General features: G+C 35.0%; 1 protein-coding gene across 1 annotated transcript; it reads left to right on the forward strand.

Moving 5' to 3' along the window:
• Positions 1-4,535: 4,535 nt before the first annotated feature.
• On the forward strand, positions 4,536-18,088 carry LOC132154758 (electromotor neuron-associated protein 1-like). The gene is made up of 5 exons (XM_059563425.1): positions 4,536-4,744; positions 11,871-11,972; positions 13,876-13,958; positions 14,462-14,602; positions 14,812-18,088. The coding sequence occupies exons 1-5, from the start codon at positions 4,597-4,599 to the stop codon at positions 17,935-17,937; spliced, it is 3,600 nt and encodes a 1,199-aa protein (XP_059419408.1). The 5' UTR covers positions 4,536-4,596; the 3' UTR covers positions 17,938-18,088.
• The last annotated feature ends 1,153 nt before the right edge of the window (positions 18,089-19,241 follow it).

Raw genomic sequence — 19,241 nt, forward strand, 5'->3', positions numbered from 1 at the left:
AAGAAAACACTGATTCAAATTATATGATTTTAAGATGCTTCAAGCAAATGGCAGTATGTCAAAAAAAAATCTGATCATAAAAAAATTGATCCATTTTTATTGATGGATTGGTCACATGGCTGGTTTCTTTCAGGAAGGATGTGGAGTTAGTTGAACATGTGCAGTGTGAATATCATCACTGTAGCTCATTCCTGATTCAAGAAATAAGCCATGTTGCAACTACCCCTCGTTGCAACTGCCCCAACTCTCCTGATAGCCTATGATATGACGATAATATAGATGTATTTTCACGACTTTTTTAACATTTAAATAATTATTTATTAAAAATATATAATATATATAAAAATTTTTTTTGCAAAAGACGTTATGTTTGCACATGAAATAATAAGTAAAATGAACTTATTTTTATATACTTAAGACTGCTACATGCAAACAAATACATTAAGATAAAAAAAAAAAAAAAATTTAATGAAACCATTACTTAAAAGTCTGCATATATTGCGTAATTCATTGCTTGACTATTCTGAAAAGCATTTATCAAACAGCCCTGAGCCGGTTATACTGTCTTCTTTGTCCAGCGCTCCATCTGGTGGCGAGAACTGTACCTCCTCGTGGAGGCCCGACTCCGAGCACGAGGACAGGAACATGTGCGGGCATGCCATTACGATGATCACGAAGGGACACAGTCGGTGATTACATCAAAACTAATAACTACATTTAGCGAACTTCGGTGGTTTCGATGAGAATGGCCAGATATCGAGAGCTAAAACTGTTCCGCTCATGATATGAGCTGTTATGTTAGGTTGAGATAATGTGTTACAAAAAAAAATAAATAAAGATGAGCTGTGAATTTAAATACCAAGTGGAAGATTACTTGACCGTTAGAGGAACGCAATTTTGCATCAATCATGGCTGTGGTGATTACATCAGTTGAATAAGATTATAGTTCCATTATAAGACCACAAATCAACTGTTGACAACGTGTTTATCATCTTAATCCTTTATCAAGTGACATTGATACCCCTTTGGCCTCGCAAACATAATGGAGTTGGCTAATAGCTCTTCACCTGGCTCCATAGAATGAAAGAGAGTCGGTGGCCTGTTGTAAAATAATACAGATTAAAATCTTGTAGGTCATGACATTTACACAATTTAACTTCTACATTTTGATATTTTTCAACTTGCATCAATATTCACTTCATGAATTCACTTCATGAATTACAGTAATTAGCATAAGTAGATAAAAAAGTGAGAATAATTCAATTACTCTCACATTTTTGTCTACTTCCGCTATTTCTTATGTTTTGTAATGAACATCTAGCATATAAATAAATAAATAAATTTAAGCATTTCAATATCCTAATTTTCTGAATTAGACTAGAATTACTCAATTACTGTTCTGCTACCCCAGACAACCATTGCCTTGGGGTCTCTGCCTTATAGTTCTTATATCTCATTAGTTCCTGAACAAATGCCACTGACCCTGGTTAGTCTTCATACATGCCCCCAATCATCTGTTCCTCCTTTCCAGATCAGTGTCAATATTGGACTTGGCCTGCAATCATCAAGATCATGCAGTCATCCGGAGTTTGTTTGACACATATCTTGAGTAATTTCTCTATTAATTTCACTAATTTTATTTAAAAATGATAATGAAAATATGTTTTTAAAACTTTATTTACTTTATTTACACAATTATTTAGGACTTTATTCTGAGGTTTGTCCACCCCTGCTGGGACGTGAAGGTATTGCATTGATATTGGCTAATACTAAATAAATACATATAAGTTTCTTTCTTTAAAAAGGAACTAAGAAATTAAATAACACTTTAAATAACAGATCAGCATATAAATGTAAAAACAGAAACAACAAAAATAAAGTTTCCTATAGTTGTTAAACTATATGAATTGAACTAACAATAAATAGGCCTAATATATTATGTAAAATTACTTATGGTACTCATGAAAATTATAGTAAAGTGTTACAGAAAGCTTTTGGGGGTTCATGGGTTTTCTGAAATTTTGGGTGGGGTCCCTGTCACCCTGAGTCTGTAAAAAGAAATTCCTGATTTATAACAGCTTACAAACATAGGCATAAGCAGACATATATAGAATGCATGGTCACACTGAGTTAGAACTCAAACTGCATCTGCATTATTAGGTATTTATATTTTTTTTCCCCTCACAAACTACTGCAGATATGGGAACATGGCCTTGTATGAGCTTGACATGTGTCAGTGAGGGTTGTCATCATGAATTTTGTAGCAGGTGATGTTTAACCCATTTATAAAGAGCAGCTCTTCATCACACCATGAGACCACTGACGATCTTCTGCTGTGGGGACCAAGGAAACCTGTTTCAGCACCATGGTTAGCGGACGGATCGTTCTCATTGCTGCTGCTTCTGCCCTGTCTTTTATTCTCACAAGCTGTGATGACTCACTTGACGGTCGCTCTTTGGAGAGTGCCACAAAAACACAGGAGGAGAACAATTTGGTAAGTTTAGCATTTTACCTTTACCTAGCATTTTATGAAGGAACACTGGAAAAGAACCGATCATCTTGAATAATCTCATGAAATGGATCTAAAATTGTAATTACTTTACAGATAAAGGCACTGCAAGAGGTTCTTGAGAAGTTAAAGAATAAACAACTGCCACAAACTGGAAAAAAGTTTAGCCTACTTCCTTCGGTAATGTAGCATTTCACACAAATGGAGAACACTGACACTTTTTTCATGTGGATATTATTTTGAACATAATTAAGCGACTTCATTCTCTGATAGGCTTTAAGTAAAATCCTAAGTTCACTGCACGTTTTTCACTTTGATTCACTTTGAATTCAGTCATTTACAAAGAGTATACAGTTGACAACACAATGAGTATGTATTGTGATAGTTAAATTAATAAAAACAAATTTGTTAACATTATGCTGAAATTTTGCATAGATACTCCGTTGTAGGCTACCCTGCCATGACATCATGCACTGCAATATCTGTTCTCTCATTACACTGACCATTTCATTACTCACATAATTATTTTTATCTGAAGTGTGATGCAGGTGAGGAGTGTGCAGTACGTAAAGGTACAAGAGTTGGCAAGTTATGCGGCTGTCCACAAGGAACATCATGCCACTTTTTTATTTTGAAATGCCTTAAATGAGACAAAGGATATCTGGGAGAAAAATCTACAATTTGTCCTGATGCTATTTTGCCTTTTACTTCAGACATTGTAGTATTATAATTGAGTTTTTTCATATTACTGTTGTGTAAAATGAATGGAAGTTCAAAATAAAGTCATGAACTATGGTTTACTTGTTTTGCTTACTTTATTTAAAGTATAGGCTACAGAACTTGATTGAGTGGATATATATATGTATGTGGGTGATTCTATAATTGGGGATACAATTGGCATTTCATAAAGTAAAAAAAACAAATTGTGTTCACTAACAGAAATGATTTTCAGTAGCTTATTGAAAACATATTACATTTTAATAATTCAGTGCTTGCCAAACACAAGGTACCTCCTTTTTTTTTTTTTTTTTTTACTTTTAATGAAAAATCTGATATCTTTATGGTACTGTCAACTCTGTTACGGACAAATTAGGCAATGTGTAGAAATAACAATAAATCATAAAAGGAAAAATCCTTCTTGTATCATTAGACAAACAGATAATATTTCACCAATGCATACCTTAAAAATGACAAAAATGTCTCCACAGAATTGTCCACTTGGAGCAAATATTTTTCATCTGAAAATGTACTGTATTATGTACAATATCCAGTAAAAAAAAGAAAAATGTTGTTGAAATATTATAAGGGTGCATCATATCTCATTAATAATTTTAAACAACAATTATTTATTAGTTATTTGTAAAAATTGTTCATAAACAGAGTTGACTCTTTAAGTAATAGGATTTTAAAGTAACAGAATTGACAGAATTATCTGGTGGACTGTCAGTTATGCTACACTATTGTCAGCATTGTTTCTCGACCTTGGTAACAGAATTTGACGGTAACAGAATTGACAATTTTATTTAATTTTTGCCAAAAATATTCCACTTGCTAGCATAAATGCTAAGAGCACATGCTGAAATCATGAATAAAATTCCTTTAAATAACCCAGTTTGTGATCATTAATAAATGTTGTTTTCCTTTTGATATTTTGGTAACAGCGTTGACATTCTTCATATAACTCTTGGTATAAGAACTTTTTAGATTAAAATATTTTCTCAGAGAGAACACACAGACTTTTTAGTGCTTCAGATCTTATCAGTGTGGGAAAGTCTCATCATTTCCTGTATCTTACATAGTTGTGGGAGATAATTCTACTAATTTAAAGGCAACATATGGCATGGTAACAGAGTTGACGCAAGATTTATGGACACATTTTTATAAGAAAAAAGTTATTTTTAAAGAATGTTGTAGAATTAAGTAAATTAGTATTTAGGGAATTTATAAATAAAATGAATGAAATAATACAAAAAGAAAAGTAACTAAAATACACTTCCATTCAGCTGCAGTTCCATTCAAGTTATCCGCTTGTTCCTTCAAAAATGCTTGATTGTTTGTGTATTACATCATAAGAATAACTTTCCAACATGGCGTCGGGTCTAAGAGCAGTGATGGAATCGGAGGACCTGACAGCCCATCCTGGATTCAGAAATGACAAATACTCAATGTTGATTGTCATCGGTGCGCTCTATAGACCGCATTTACTGGACTATATTGTGGTGGAGATTGAACGAGGTAATGCTGTTTTACATTAAATAATTAAATAATGGCAACGTTAATCAATGCTTTTATAATATTACGTAAGGAAATTAACATTATATCTAGAATCTGTATGTTGTAGAACAGGTTGCGTGAATTCTGGAGATTTCATTCTTTTGATTTCAAGATTTACTGGTTGCTTGGTGAATTGAGATGGCTGAAGCACAATCACACAATGTGTAACTTACTGCGCCAGACAGTTTCTCTCGCGTTCAGCAATACATGGAGATGTATTAGCATTTAAACAATGTTTAAACCATGTTTATTCTGTTAAAATATTCTTAGCCTACAGCTGTTCCCTACACTGCAGTATTATAGCAGCAGATCAGTTTTCTTGTATGCTTAACTACATTTGCTTTACATGTTCAGTATATGATAGCTATAAAAACGAATGTGTCATTTAAGTCATTATGTGTTCTTCCTGCCCAACAGTTTAGACTCGGATCTGGACGTTTGCACCCACTTCAATGATCGGTTTTTGCTTGCATGTATCTTTTAATGGCCATTAGCCTGACGAGGACTCTACTTTAAAATAGCTGGTCTAAGCTAAGACAAATAATAATCATCTTAGACTAGCTAAAAACCAGCTACATGCTACAAAACACAGCTACCAGCTTAAGATGGATTTTCCAACAATACAGTCTTCCACATTTCAATAACAGTTAGAGAAAAGTTTTTTTTGGTACCATTTTGATGTGACCATAGAAGGCTTTAACGACATGTCAGGCCATCCTTAAAAATATTCTTGTTTGCCGTAACCCGACCGACCCTGTCAATTTAGCACCGACTCAATTTTTTTTTTTTTTTTGCCTTTAGTCCGACCGACTTGCCGATTGTAAATGTGCGTTAAGACCGACCAATTATTTTTTTTACTTTTCAAACAACTAATACAAACGCAATAAAATACTATTAATTATATTTAAGTAAGGATTGTAGCTAAATATATAAATTGCCTTGGCCTACATACAAATGAAGGCTATCTTCTTTAATTAAAAAAAAACCCTTGACGTCATCTGTGTTTACACGGATGTCACACTGTGGCCTGTGCGTTCGCTTCGTCTCATACTCTCACTCACTGTCAGAACGGTTCGCGCTTGGTAATGATGGCTGCGGCTGCAGTAAACTAAATGTTCGCGGTCACTGTTCAAAGTCATACGGGTTCGGGCACCATAATACATCTAAAAAAATTCATTAAAACAGCTCGAAACCGCTTTCAACTGTGCCCAGATCTTTTCCCATCCCTTCTCCTCTCTAGTCTAAAACCGTGACCGTGTAGACTGTCACTTTATGTTCGAAAATCTATTGCACGAATCAAGCACGAATCAACCAACACAAGTTTCGAAAACGAAAATAAGAAAATAATTTTAACGACCTTTTCTCGGAGCGCGTCCAGGTATTTTTTTTTTTTTTGAACAGGCGTCACACAGCAACTGCAGCTTCAGACAAACACGCATAACAGCAAATAATACTTCTGCACAATGTTTCTCTTTTTACAACAGAAATGTGAATTCAGCCGGTATTCAGTATCATACAGTTTCGGGCTTGAATCGCCTAGGGCTGTCAAAATAGCTGAAAAAACTAAATTCGAATTTTTACTTTAATATGATCAAAATTCGAATTGTATTCGAATTTTAAATGCATAATTTTAGTTAGGGTGAATAAAAAAAGCTTTTTGCTTCTCTTCTGAGGCTCAAGATAGCGCATCGAGCAAAATATTACTGCATGTTTATTCAAAGCATTAGAATACATGGTAACACTTTAGAATACTGTTTCTTACTTACTACATAACTAATAAGGAATTATTGAAGAACTAACAGGTGATTATTCATTAACACTTAACTCACTACTGTTAACTACTAAGAAAGATGTGTTAACTAATCAGTATGTAATAGAATTTTATGATTGTGTTAAGTAACAGTTAGCTAATCAGTAACTAATATATTCTGTCATACCTCCTGAAGAACTACTATTAATAATCTACTAGTTAGTGTTGAAGAAAAATAACTATGAAGTAACTACTAATGAACAGTTATACGCAAAGAAAAACACTGTAATAATCAGGCTGTGTCCCACAAATCAAGTACTTGAGTAAAAGTACAGATACCCCAATAAAATATTACGCCAGTAAAATTATAAGTAGGTCTATTCATTTCCAAAATTACTTGAGTAAAAGGACAAGTACAAAGTACTACTACAGTAGCAACTTTGTTACAGCCCACTTATTAGCCTATAATGGATATGAAATATGGATTTTGTTTGCTTCTAAATGTTTAACTTTTGATTATGAAATGTTTGTTAAATTAGTTCAAATGTGGGCAGTATACATGTTAAAATGGAATAAAATATGCTGTATTAAGAAATGTTCTCATCTGAAATAAACAGATGAGAGTATTTTAAAAAGTTTATGATTACTTTTATAGGTTGTTCTTAGTCAAAATGATGTAGTTTATTATTATTTACTAATAGGTTCACTTTAGAATTCTGTAAGTCCTGCAAAATTATGTGATAATTCTTTATTAATTACTAATGGGTTCCCTATGTTTTCACTTTAGAATACTGTTTCAGATTCTAAGTAATTCTTCAGGAATTATTTGATAATTCTTTATTAATTACTAATGGGTTCCCTATGTTTTCACTTTAGAATACTGTTTCAGATTCTAAGTAATTCTTGAAGAATTATCTAATAATTCAGCCTGATCTCACAATCAAAACGTACACATTTAGACGTAAATTAAAACTGTCCAATACGTATGTGCCTTTACGTATTTACAGTGTCGTTAACGTATTATCTGGACGTAATTAGAGGTTCGATACGTAACTAAATTTACGTAAAAACAACCTCAAATACGTACAGATAGAACGTTTTCTCTGACCAGTCAGTTATCCATAGAAGCTCATTAAGCTGCTTTTCAATGCGTATCGGATTATTATTATTATTTATTTTATTTTTTTTCCCTTTTTATAATTTTTTTTATAAATGTAAGATCCCTAAACCCCACCCGAACCTAAACCTACCCATTTTATACAGAATGTTAAAAGAATACAACATAATAAAACACAATTTTAGTAAAAATATAACATTAAAATGTTATTTTGAGCCACTAAAGTTAATCCTACACCTACCGCTAAACCTACCCATAACCATTTCTTAAAACTACATAACGTTACTGTTATAAATAAACAAATAACAGACAAACAAATGTAACATTAATCATTTATTCTTTGCGAAAATATTAACAGTGGTACCAAAAGTAGTTCAAATGATAATGAGTTCCAGTCGCAGTCCTCTCTGAAGGTAATAGTTTTTATAAGGTGCAGAGCAGAATTTAATTTATTAATCCGTGAAATTATGAATCTTCTCTCTGTGAAGGCGCACTGGCGCAGTAGCAGTACTGATTTCAAATGTCTATCAACTGAAACACAGCATGTCGCAATCTGTGACGAATAAGGTGAGAACCAATGAGAGTTCGATATCAGTGCCGTAAACCATGTCGTAACGTTTCTCGAGGGTGGCGCACTGGCGCTATTTTCAAATTCGAATCATAATCATATCATAACAAGCGCGGGCTTTGACTGTGACGGTCGCTGTTGCTGAGAATGAAGATGAAGATCGATTGATAAAGGGCTGAATTTGGATATGTTCCTTGCAAACATCTGGATTCTAGAGATATGGAGTACAGCAAACAAATAAAATGGATGTGATTTGTAATTTTATGCTGTGCTTTTGTGTATCTATGGTTGTAATGCCAGTCATTGGATAGGAGAAAATCGCACAGCAAAATATTACAAAATGGTTAAACAATTACATAAATTGTATTCATTTTAAGGTTTCAAAGTGTAGTCTCGTTTAACATTATGTAATCCCCGAAACGAGTTTGCAGCATGCACAGAAATGTTATTTCCTATTAAGTAGATGAGTAAACTGCTTTCAATAAATTCACTAAAAACATGTATTGATATGACAAATACAACAGATTTAAATCATTAAGGCCACGATTTTAATATTAATACATGTGAATTTATATACATTCACACTTTACGTTAGATTATTTAAGCTTTTTAGCTGCTAACACGTAAGTATTTTTACGTTTTACTGCTATAAATACGTCAAAGTTGTACATTTTTATGTGCATGAAAACGTAAGTAATGTACCTGTGGTAGAACCACATTTAACATAAAAATACACACGTATTCTCATGAGATCACGTTGCAGCTGAATAATTCTTTATTAATTACTAATGGGTTCTCAACATTTTCACTTTAGAATAGGCCTAATGTTTCAGGTTCAAAATAAGTCCTTCAGAATTATTTGATAATTAATTATTAATTACTAATGGGTTCCCTATGTTTTCACTTTAGAATACTGTTATAGATTCTAAGTAATTCTTCAGGAATTATCTGATAATTCTTTATTAATTATTAATGGGTTCCCAATATTTTCACTTTAGAATAGGCCTAATGTTTCAGGTTCAAAATAAGTCCTGCAGAATTATTTTATAATTCTTTATTAATTACAAATTGGATACTTATATTTTCACTTTTCCTCAGGCTTTGCCTTACATACAGAAATTGAATTAATGGTAATGTGGTATATGCTGAGGAGGGCACACATACAGTACTGTATATAAAATATAAAAACTAAGGTAATTATCGCAAGGCACTGGAGTCGTGGTGTGGTTCCTGTCGGAAGCTGAGTTCTTACAAAACACACTCACAAAACAATTTACTACATAGGCAAAACCTCTATAAAATGTATTGCATTTATTAATATTGCATTTTCATACTACTAATAATATTGCTAATAAATTTTATATGAAAGGGTCACAATTCAATGTAATTGTGTAAAACTGTTCATTAGTAGTTACTTCATAGTTATTTTTCTTGAACCCTAACTAGTAGATAATTAATAGTAGTTCTTAAGGAGGTATGACAGAATACATTAGTTATTGATTAGCTAACTGTTACTTAAGATAATCATAAAACTATATTACATACTGATTAATTAACACATCTTCCTTAGTAGTTAACAGTAGTGAGTTAAGTGTTAATGAATAATCACCTGTTAGTTCTTCAATAATTCCTTATTAGTTATGTAGTAAGTAAGAAACAGTATTCTAAAGTGTTACCGAATACATGACTGTGAAAAAAACATAATATTTAAAATAATGTTTATGAACCAATTATTATTAATTAAGTTGCTTAAAGAACTATAAACAAAACAGCATCATGTATGCATGCATTGTTTAATAACTAAAAAGGGCGGAAAACCAGTCACACAGGATACATTTTTTCATTTAAAAACATGAGATGCGCGAAATATGCGTTCTGTGTGAACGGCTTGGTTTCAGTTTTGATGTAAACAAGATCTTCTCCACATTTATTATTATTATTTTTTTTTAAGTGGCTTCAACTGGATAGGCTAACATAACCTTATAATGCAATGACACATATATTGTCATCGCATCTCGTGCGCGTACACGAGGTGAAAGATGAGAAAGCAGATATTGCGTGTCGAGCTCGTCAGCCTTTGAAAGTTGTGTAGACACAGCTGTGCGCGCGGCGAGATGGAATGGAACACGTACCGGGGCTCATAAGGCAGCTTCCTTAATGCACACCTAAAATTCATATGCGCATTCGAATGTGGATTTTTATTTTAAATTCGACGAATATTCGAAAAAATATTTTTTTTGATAGCCTAAGAAAATCGCCTATGCAATTTTTTTTGTTGTTGTTGAAATTTAATCGTAAACACAGCCATGTTGAAGCCTGCAGTAAATGTTTTGCATTATGGCAGTCCACTCTGCTTATTGTTTTTCGAAAATGTTGCACTCCTGTTTGTCATTTTGCACGTAACTTCACGCCAATAAATCATCAGAAATATTGGTCTTTACAAATAGATTGAATCTTTACATTCCTCCTGCCAGTTGTCCGTGGATTTACCTATATTTGGTGTTATTTGCCGTATAAAACTTTAGACATGCAAAATCGATTTTACAATCGATTCAATGAACACTCGTCACTCAAATCAAACAGGATTTTTTTCACAAAAGTGACAACCCAAGAAAGCAAAGTAAACGTTCTCTCATTTGTAGGTTGCATTGATATGTAGCGGTGGATGTAAGTAAAACAGTACCTCATTTTTTTTTCTCACCTAAAATTCATGCAATAGCCTAAACATGTTTTTGACAAAGATTTAAATTTATTTGTGGTCTATATAGCCTGCATCAAAATGAGGTTTGCAATGATGCGCCCGAAGGCACGGGTTGAAGACCCAGTCAGTGACGTCACGATATGCTAATTTGTTTAAATTCATACCGACGTCATCACCATCACAAACATTTTCTTTTTTTTTTACATTGAAACTTGAAAAAAAAAAATACTGTTACTGCAAACCAAAATATTTTTAAGGATGGCCTCATATTGACAGCTGTGTTGGCAATCAAATAGCCTCCATGGAAGTGATAAGGCAAAAATGGAAATTTGTCTACAAAGAGAGATGATTAACAAACAGTTCATAGTAAAATGAAATGGAAGTAAATATGGAGGGAAAAAACTCTTTCATTTAGGTTTAGCCTGACACAGGAGTAATTTGTCAGGATTTAAATTTTACTTAGACTATTAATATTACAATTTAGTTTATCGCCAGTCCACCAGTTCCTTTCTATCCATATCAGGAAATTTAACTGATTTGTTTTTTGCTATTTATGCCAACATTGTTAGATGTTTTCTTATTTCAGTCCTAGCAGTGATGAGTCGGCTTCTTTTTTTGGTTATAACAGATGAGAACATGTTGTCAGAGGCTTTTATATTTTATAAATACAGAAGACCAGTGCCACAAAACTGCTTTTTTGAGGGCCAGTCATCCAGCCATCTCATTTATCTCTGAAAGCCACATTGTGTCTCACATGATGTTTCAGTTACATGCTGACTGCAGTGCTTTTGCTCTGGGGGGATTAGCCTGCTTTCTCTCAAATCAGCGTTTATTGTTTTTAATAATAAATCCAGTACAGTAAGTTGAAAAAAATACATTAGCACATGTTTTAATATACTGAGTTTTGAGTTTATATTATATTTTACATATATTTTAATCGCTTTAACACAGGTGTTCGTGCATGGGATGTGGACCTGACAGTGTGCAATTTGGATGAGCAGCTGAAGCTATTCGTTTCTCACAAATCTTCTTATCAATCCAAAGACATAAGAGGTAAGGGTTGCCTTCTTTTGGATTGGTAGTGAAAGCTGGGTACTTAAAGTACAGTAGGCTACACTTTTAAAGAACACTGGGCAATCTTTTGGTGCACATTTGAAGCACATGATATATGTGTGGGAAGCAATCTTATGAATTAACAAAGAAGCAACTGTGAAGTTCACCCCAGCACAGCTCCATATACAGTATCAGACATGCACAACATTATTCCAGTAAATAATGGAATATGGTCATATTAAGCCAATATTTCAGTTTCTAGACATCTAAAAATAACAACTGGCACATTCCCTTATTAAAAGAAATATGGGTCATGCAAACACAAGAATAGCAGAAAAGCATGAATGAATTAGATTATTCAGAATATGCTGATTACCATAAACACATGGAAATTCCAGTGTCCACTGAGGATGTATATCTGTTCCTTGCTTAGTTTACATGTAGAAATTCAATAAATATCTGTTAATTACAGCCACTCTGATGTAAAAATGCAGAAGTATGCTCTCTTTGCTTTACTGGGACGAAATCATTCATTTATTATCATGTTAATATTTACAGTGGGTATAGAAAAGAATCACCCCTTTAAAATAAGCACATTTTGTTGCTTTGCATCCTGAGATGAAGACGGACAAAGTTTTTGTTTTAACCAGCTGTATTTACTCAGTGCAACTTATAACATCCAAGTGAAAGATATAACACCAACATGTCAGAAAAAAAAAGAAACACAGAGTTGGAAAATGGATCACGCCCTCCTAAAAATGGCTTGTAAACTCAATCAGTTGTAGCTAATCACCTTCTCAATGGCACACAAAGCCATTTGACTTTCAACTGTGGTCATTTTGATTAACTCAGCATGAAAAGAGCTTTCCTGGAGCATTTCAGTACTTGGTAGGGCAACTAAAGCAAACAATCACTAGTGGCACCAGTCAATCTCTGGGATAAAGTTGTGGTAAGGCACAAGTAAGGAGATGGATTCAAAGGCTTTATCAATGCCTAGAAGCACAGTGAAGTCTATTATTAAGAAGTAGAAGGTATTTGGTAAAACAAAGACCCTCTATGAATAAGGACTTCTCTTTAAACTGGATGAAAAAGCCAGGACGAAACTGGTCAGAGAGGCTACCAGGAATTTATGACAAAGATGGGTCATTGTTTGAATGTAACAACAATATCACAAATTCTCCACAAACGTGGCTTGTATGGGAAGGTTGCAAGAAAAAAAGCCACTCCTCAAGAAAGGCCACATTCAGTCAAGATTGAGCCCAGACATAAACCTCATTGAAAATCTGTGGAATGAATTGAAGACTGCAGTCCACAAACAGTTAGGGGGAGGGGGGATTATTTTCTGTGCCCACTGTATATTGTGTAATGAGAACTGTCTAAATTGCACAAAGTAAAAGTTGTAGGTTGGCTAATCTGCTATTTCAGTAGACACAGCAGAAAGACGGGAGGAAAGTACTTTCTACCAATTGTTTATTCTTTGGCTGCTGTTGGAAAAACAGCAGCGGAACATTCTGTTGCAGTAGTTTTGAAAGTAATTTTGCTGACAAACTATAGATAGACTTTTGAAGCTCTAATACTCATGGAAAACACTTTAAATTTGTATTACTCTGGTTGAGAATTGACTGTCAGTATCAAAAGACTGAAGTTTGGCTCATGATTAAAAAGATTACAGCATGTCCAAATATTCAAGTTCTTACATGGTAGAATAATGCATGTTTTTTTCCACTTTAAAATTTAATGCAGTTTGCTTTGACTTTTTGTGCATTCCTTTTTTAAGATAAGTAGATAATAATGCATTAAGGTATGCTATTGAGAAAATCCACATATGCATGGCATATTTGAGTACTTATTCTGATTAATTCCCTTTTTTTATTTTGTCTGTCTCCCAACAATCCCATCATAGGTCAGAAGACATTTCATTTCAGTTCAGATGTACTGGACATTAAAGTGGTAGTAAATCCATCTGAAGGGTTTCTCCACTCTGAGGTGTGTGACTAAAAGGCATCTCCTCTTTTCTTCCTCAATTCCAATTGTTTGTATTACATGAGAATCAATTAATGACAAGGGTCAAATTACATTACATATTAAGGCTAAAATTATACAGTGCCTCAGCAATATTAAACACCATAGCCATAAATTGATTAAACCCAGAGTAATATTTGAAAATGAATGATTAAAAAATCTCTAATTTAATAAACATAAACATTTGTAACAAAAATATATAGATATACATAAATATAAATAAAGTATGTGTGGATGGGTGCGTGTGTGTACTGTATGCACATATGTTATCTGCACATTTGTTGTTTTCATACACTTTCAAGTCTTTTTGTCTAAATTTTGTAATACTTTGTAGAAGCACATTTTTACAGTAGTGACAGATTGAAATTGAATTAATTGAAATTAATTGAATTAATTGAAATAATTTCTAAAATAGTTAAATATAGATTTAAATATTTTTGAAATTTAAGAATATATTTTTAATTAAGGTCCACAGCTTGATATCATCCATACCTCGACACAAACTGCTGGTGCTCACCGGACAGTCTCTTGAGGACTCCGGGGATCTGGTCCTGCACACGGGGCAGTTCACTCCAAATGATTTCACCCAGATCTTTTCAGATGAAGAGGTTTGTCGTACTGTAAATGTGTATGCTTATGTTTTAAATGTCCTTTTAACTGTCTCCACATAAGCTATGGATTTGAAAAACTATCCATCTTTGTATATATCATAATATGACTTTTCTGAGGATTACAAATTATTCTGTTGTGCAGTAATATAATAGCTGTTTTCACATATGTTTGAATTCATGCCTTTTTTTCTTTACATATCCAACAGATTCAAGCTCTGTTAAATTCTGTTAGCATACATGGCAAAGCAAACCTTACATTAAGCTGCCCTAAAACTGGAAAATGGAAAAACTCAGTGCTAGGGAAGCACAACATACATGACATTATTGACATTAAGGTGAATCCTTTAATGGTACTACCCAAAATGGGGGGCCTTCAGGAGTTCACAGACCACCTCTTTGAGTCCTCCGAGCCACAGTCTCCATTTGACCTCTTAGAGCCTCCTGGCACAGTGGGATTTCTCAAGCTGTGCCGTCCGTGCTGTTATGCCTTTCCAGGAGGGAGAGGCGACTGTGCTTTTTTTGCTGTCAATGGCTTCAATGTTTTGGTCAATGGTGGAGCAGATCCACGCTCTTGCTTCTGGAAGCTCATCAGGCATTTGGACCGTGTTGACTCAGTGTTGCTTACACATGTTGGAACAGACAACCTAACGGGAGTTAACAGCCTGTTAGAGAGGAAGGTTGCAGAGCTTGAGGAAAATAAAACTGTCTTACAGGAAAAGGAGCAATGGGTGAAGAATCTAATCTCTCCAGAGCTTGGTGTGGTTTTCCTCAATGCCCCAAATAGACTTAAAAAACTTCAGGGTAATCCTAATGTACTACAAAGCAGTGATCTAGCAGCACTTATTTTACAGCATTTGGAAAAACTAAAGATCTCACCAGAACCACTTTTACGCAATTCAAGTGGCTCCATAGAACCAGTAATCCTGTTCCAGAAAATGGGAGTGGGATGTCTTGAACTGTACATCCTTAATCCAGTCAAATGTAGCAAAGAAGTAGAGTTTTTCATGAATAGCTGGCCAGATAATAATTCTAAATCCAAGAGTTTAGATGACCACCTAACCTCTTTGGTCTCTATATGTGCTTTGCTTGTTTGGCATCCTGCTAACCCAGTGGAGAAAATCATTAGAGTTCTCTTCCCTGGCTCTACACCACAAGGAAAGATAATGGATGGTCTAGAGAGACTGAGGTATCTAGAGTTTCTCAAGCGGCCTGTAGTGTGCTCCAAAGATTTTGAAACATCTAAATCAGAAAAGAATCCAAAAGTTGCAGAGAGTCAGGATAGTCCCAAATCTGGGAAAAAAGAATCCAGACCAAGCAATGGTGCCTCAAAGGACAGAGCTCTTTGTGGAGATCTAGAACTAAAAGACAAAACCAAAGGCATAAATGGGAATGATCCAAGAAGTGAAGAAAAATTGAAATCTGTAGAAAGCAATGTGAAACATAAACCCTCAAGACTAGTTACAAGAAAGGAGTCTTTTAAGGACAGGAGTAATAAAAAAACAAACATATCAGACTCAAAGAAACTAGAAAATGGACAGAGAAAAATATCAGGTAGCAAGGATTCTTCGATGAGAAGACCAAATTTAGATAGCAAAACTGAAGAGAGAAAGCCTTTTGGGAAAGATATCAAGAAAACCTTCACTGGATTACTGAACTCAAACAAACCTGGTAATGTAAAAATTGAAGCTAAATTGAACAAAAAGGCTGAAGACAAAGCCCAAAACTTCAAAACTAACAAGGAGCAGCAAAACCAGAAGTTGTCAACAGACTCTGAAGATGTAAATCGCTCCATAATGCCTTCACCAGAAGATATGACAGCAGAATTTCTGGAAATGGATCAAGAGCAACATGAATTACTTGTGAAGAGGCAAACTGTTGACTCTGGGAACCTGAAAAATGTCTTGACGATTAGTGTGCAGTCTCAGTGTAGCAGCATAGCAAACCCTAGCAAGGCTGCAGCATCTGCAAGACCATCTGTCAAGATAAAAAATGAGCGCTATGTGAATCTAGACCTCACTCCAACTGAAAATACTTTGCTCGATGGGTATTTGAAAGAAAATATTTTAATTGGGCATGAGGAAGTTTGTGTCAGTCCTGATGAAAAAACATTAGAACTAGCATCTCCTAGATCAGGTCCAAATAGTGCTGGTCATACTCCTTATCACTTGTCACCTGAAGAGACCTGGGCCTCAAAAGATCATAGTAGTTTTGGGGTTAAGATATGTCTTAGTTCAGAGAACCAGCAAATGGGATTATCAAAGTTTTCAGAGTCCGGATGCCCTGAAAGTGACCAAGAGAGCATCTCAACTTCCTCCAAAGAGAAGCATTCTAGCTTCCTGTCTCTTAGCTCTTTAAAGGATATAATGCCTGATATATCTCCCACTGTTACCACCACTCACTCAATGCCTGCGGAAGTAAGTTCACCGCAGTCCACTGAGGTTGATGAGTCATTTTCAATGTCTTTTGAACAAATGCTGCCAACGGTAAGTGAGTCCACCAATGAAGACGAAACATCCTATTCCAATGGACACCATGTCATTTCTGATTTTAAAGTAGGGATATCTTTGTCTTTAAAGAAGCCTCACACCCAGAGGGCACCTCACGATTGCCCAGAAGGGTGTCCGTCTGGACTTCATGGTCTATTGCTTGATACTACCCATAATGTTGACCTCTGCTTGGTTTCTCCATGTGAGTTTAAACATTTCAAACTGGTTGTTGATCAAGAGGATCCACTCTCACGAGATTTTATTAACACCTGTCCATTGAAGCTTTCTGATGATAGTGACCACTCCCAAGATTCAGCTAAGTCCCTTCCCCCTTCATGTTCAGGTAACAAGACCACTCATCCAGTTCAGGAGACCCCTCTCACTTCTAGCACTGACCATTTCCCAATGGCAACAGACTCACATCTGGGTGTAGAGGTTTGCCCATCCATTACAGCTGACGGACTTCTGGATTCTGATGAAGAAGGTGGAGTCCACCTGCAAACACAGAACCTAAACGATGATTTCAATTCTTACAGAGGAAATCATTCTTTACCAAAGGATCCCCCACCTGCACCTGTGAAAGACTTACCTCCACTTCCGCCTCAGCCTGATGCTTGTATGCCTGATCGTGTTAGTGATGTAAAGCCTGGTGCAACAAAAGGCAGAAAAGCAGCAGGAGTTATGCAGAGGTTAACATCTAGTGTTTCAACAAAAGGCACGAAAACCAGAGCTGGAAGTCAGGGCACTTCTGTTATTGGCTCGAGAAGTAGTTCAGCAGGAGACATAATGGCAAGTCGTAGCACAGGCTACACTTCTAAAAGATCCGCAACAGCAGGTTTGAACTGATTTTACATTGTTCATTGTTGTATGCAAGTACATATTTATTTGACACTTACTTGTGTCTTGATTCATCAACAGGTAGCAAGGTTGGCACATCTGTATACTTGGATCTGGCTTACCTTCCGTCAAGCCATGCAGTTTCCACTGTTGATGTTGAGTTTTTTAGCCGCTTACGATCATCGTGTTACATAATAAGTGGGGATGACACACTCAAGGAAGGCCAGATGAGGTCCATTCTGGATGCATTATTAGAGGGAAAATCTGTATGGCCTGAGGATGTGCCGGTATGTATGAGTAGATATGTGCAACAGAATTCAGTTGCTTTAAAATCTATTACATTTTTAGGGGGATAATGTTACATACTTAGTCTGTATTATCTTCCAGGTGACCCTGATTCCCACATTTGAATCAATGGTGATGCACGAGTGGTACCAGGAAACCCAAGAAAAACAAAGTCAACTTGGAATTACAGTCCTAGGTAGCAACAGCACTGTGGCTATGCAGGAGGAGACATTCCCTGCTTGTAAAGTAGAGTTCTGCTAGATGAAAAGTAAAGACACATGTTTTCCATTTTCCATATGTGTATCCTATGCTTAAAGTCACACATTTACAGTTTTACCACTTGCATGCTCTTGGCATATATGGCAAACTACATATATTGGGTTTGTGAAAGATTCCTTAGCAGGTGGCTGAGGCCTAAAATACACAATAAAATCACAAGTATTAAATCAACACCCATAGATGTATTTACTTTAGGAGTATAACTGTACTGGTTTATAATTAAGAAGAGTATTTACTAGATTCCCACTTTGCGAAAATAGTCGTAATTAACTACTGCAAACTTGAACATAGCCTAGAGTTCAAATCTAATCACATTATCTCACATTCTAACTGTGCATGAAGACCATTACAAACAATCATTCAGGCAGACAAATTACACAAATTAGCAGTGCCATTTTAGGCTAGATTGAGGATGTTACATATATTTCTATTTCAATTGTCCATACAGATCAGATCACAAAACATGACAAAACAGACCTATTTTTATACTTTGAGATTTCCTTTGTTTTGGGTTGCTCTTAAAGGATGACATTTAAGCCATTTCTCAGTCCCTTTGACTGTTTGGGGACCAGCAGCTTCACACTGTCACACAAATATTGTATGAATGTATTGCACTATAATAGAATATCACTATGAAATCTGTAGAAATATGGTGGCATTTAACTGATATTTTAATTCATCCCATTTGGAAATGTAATAAGTGGTAGAAGTGCCAACTGCTTGACACCAAGTATACAGTAACTTGTAAC

This window comes from Carassius carassius, chromosome 12, assembly GCF_963082965.1.
Source record: "Carassius carassius chromosome 12, fCarCar2.1, whole genome shotgun sequence".
NCBI classification, from domain to species: domain Eukaryota; kingdom Metazoa; phylum Chordata; class Actinopteri; order Cypriniformes; family Cyprinidae; genus Carassius; species Carassius carassius.

What these genes read in the sequence shown, in the direction of transcription:
- LOC132154758 (XM_059563425.1), top strand. Translation starts at nt 4,597, where the DNA reads ATGGCGTCGGGTCTAAGAGCAGTGATGGAATCGGAGGACCTGACAGCC. An exon ending in AAGGGTTTCTCCACTCTGAG is followed by an intron (nt 13,959 to 14,461) that starts GTGTGTGACTAA and finishes TTTTTAATTAAG; the next exon opens with GTCCACAGCTTGATATCATC. An exon ending in AGATCTTTTCAGATGAAGAG is followed by an intron (nt 14,603 to 14,811) that starts GTTTGTCGTACT and finishes CATATCCAACAG; the next exon opens with ATTCAAGCTCTGTTAAATTC.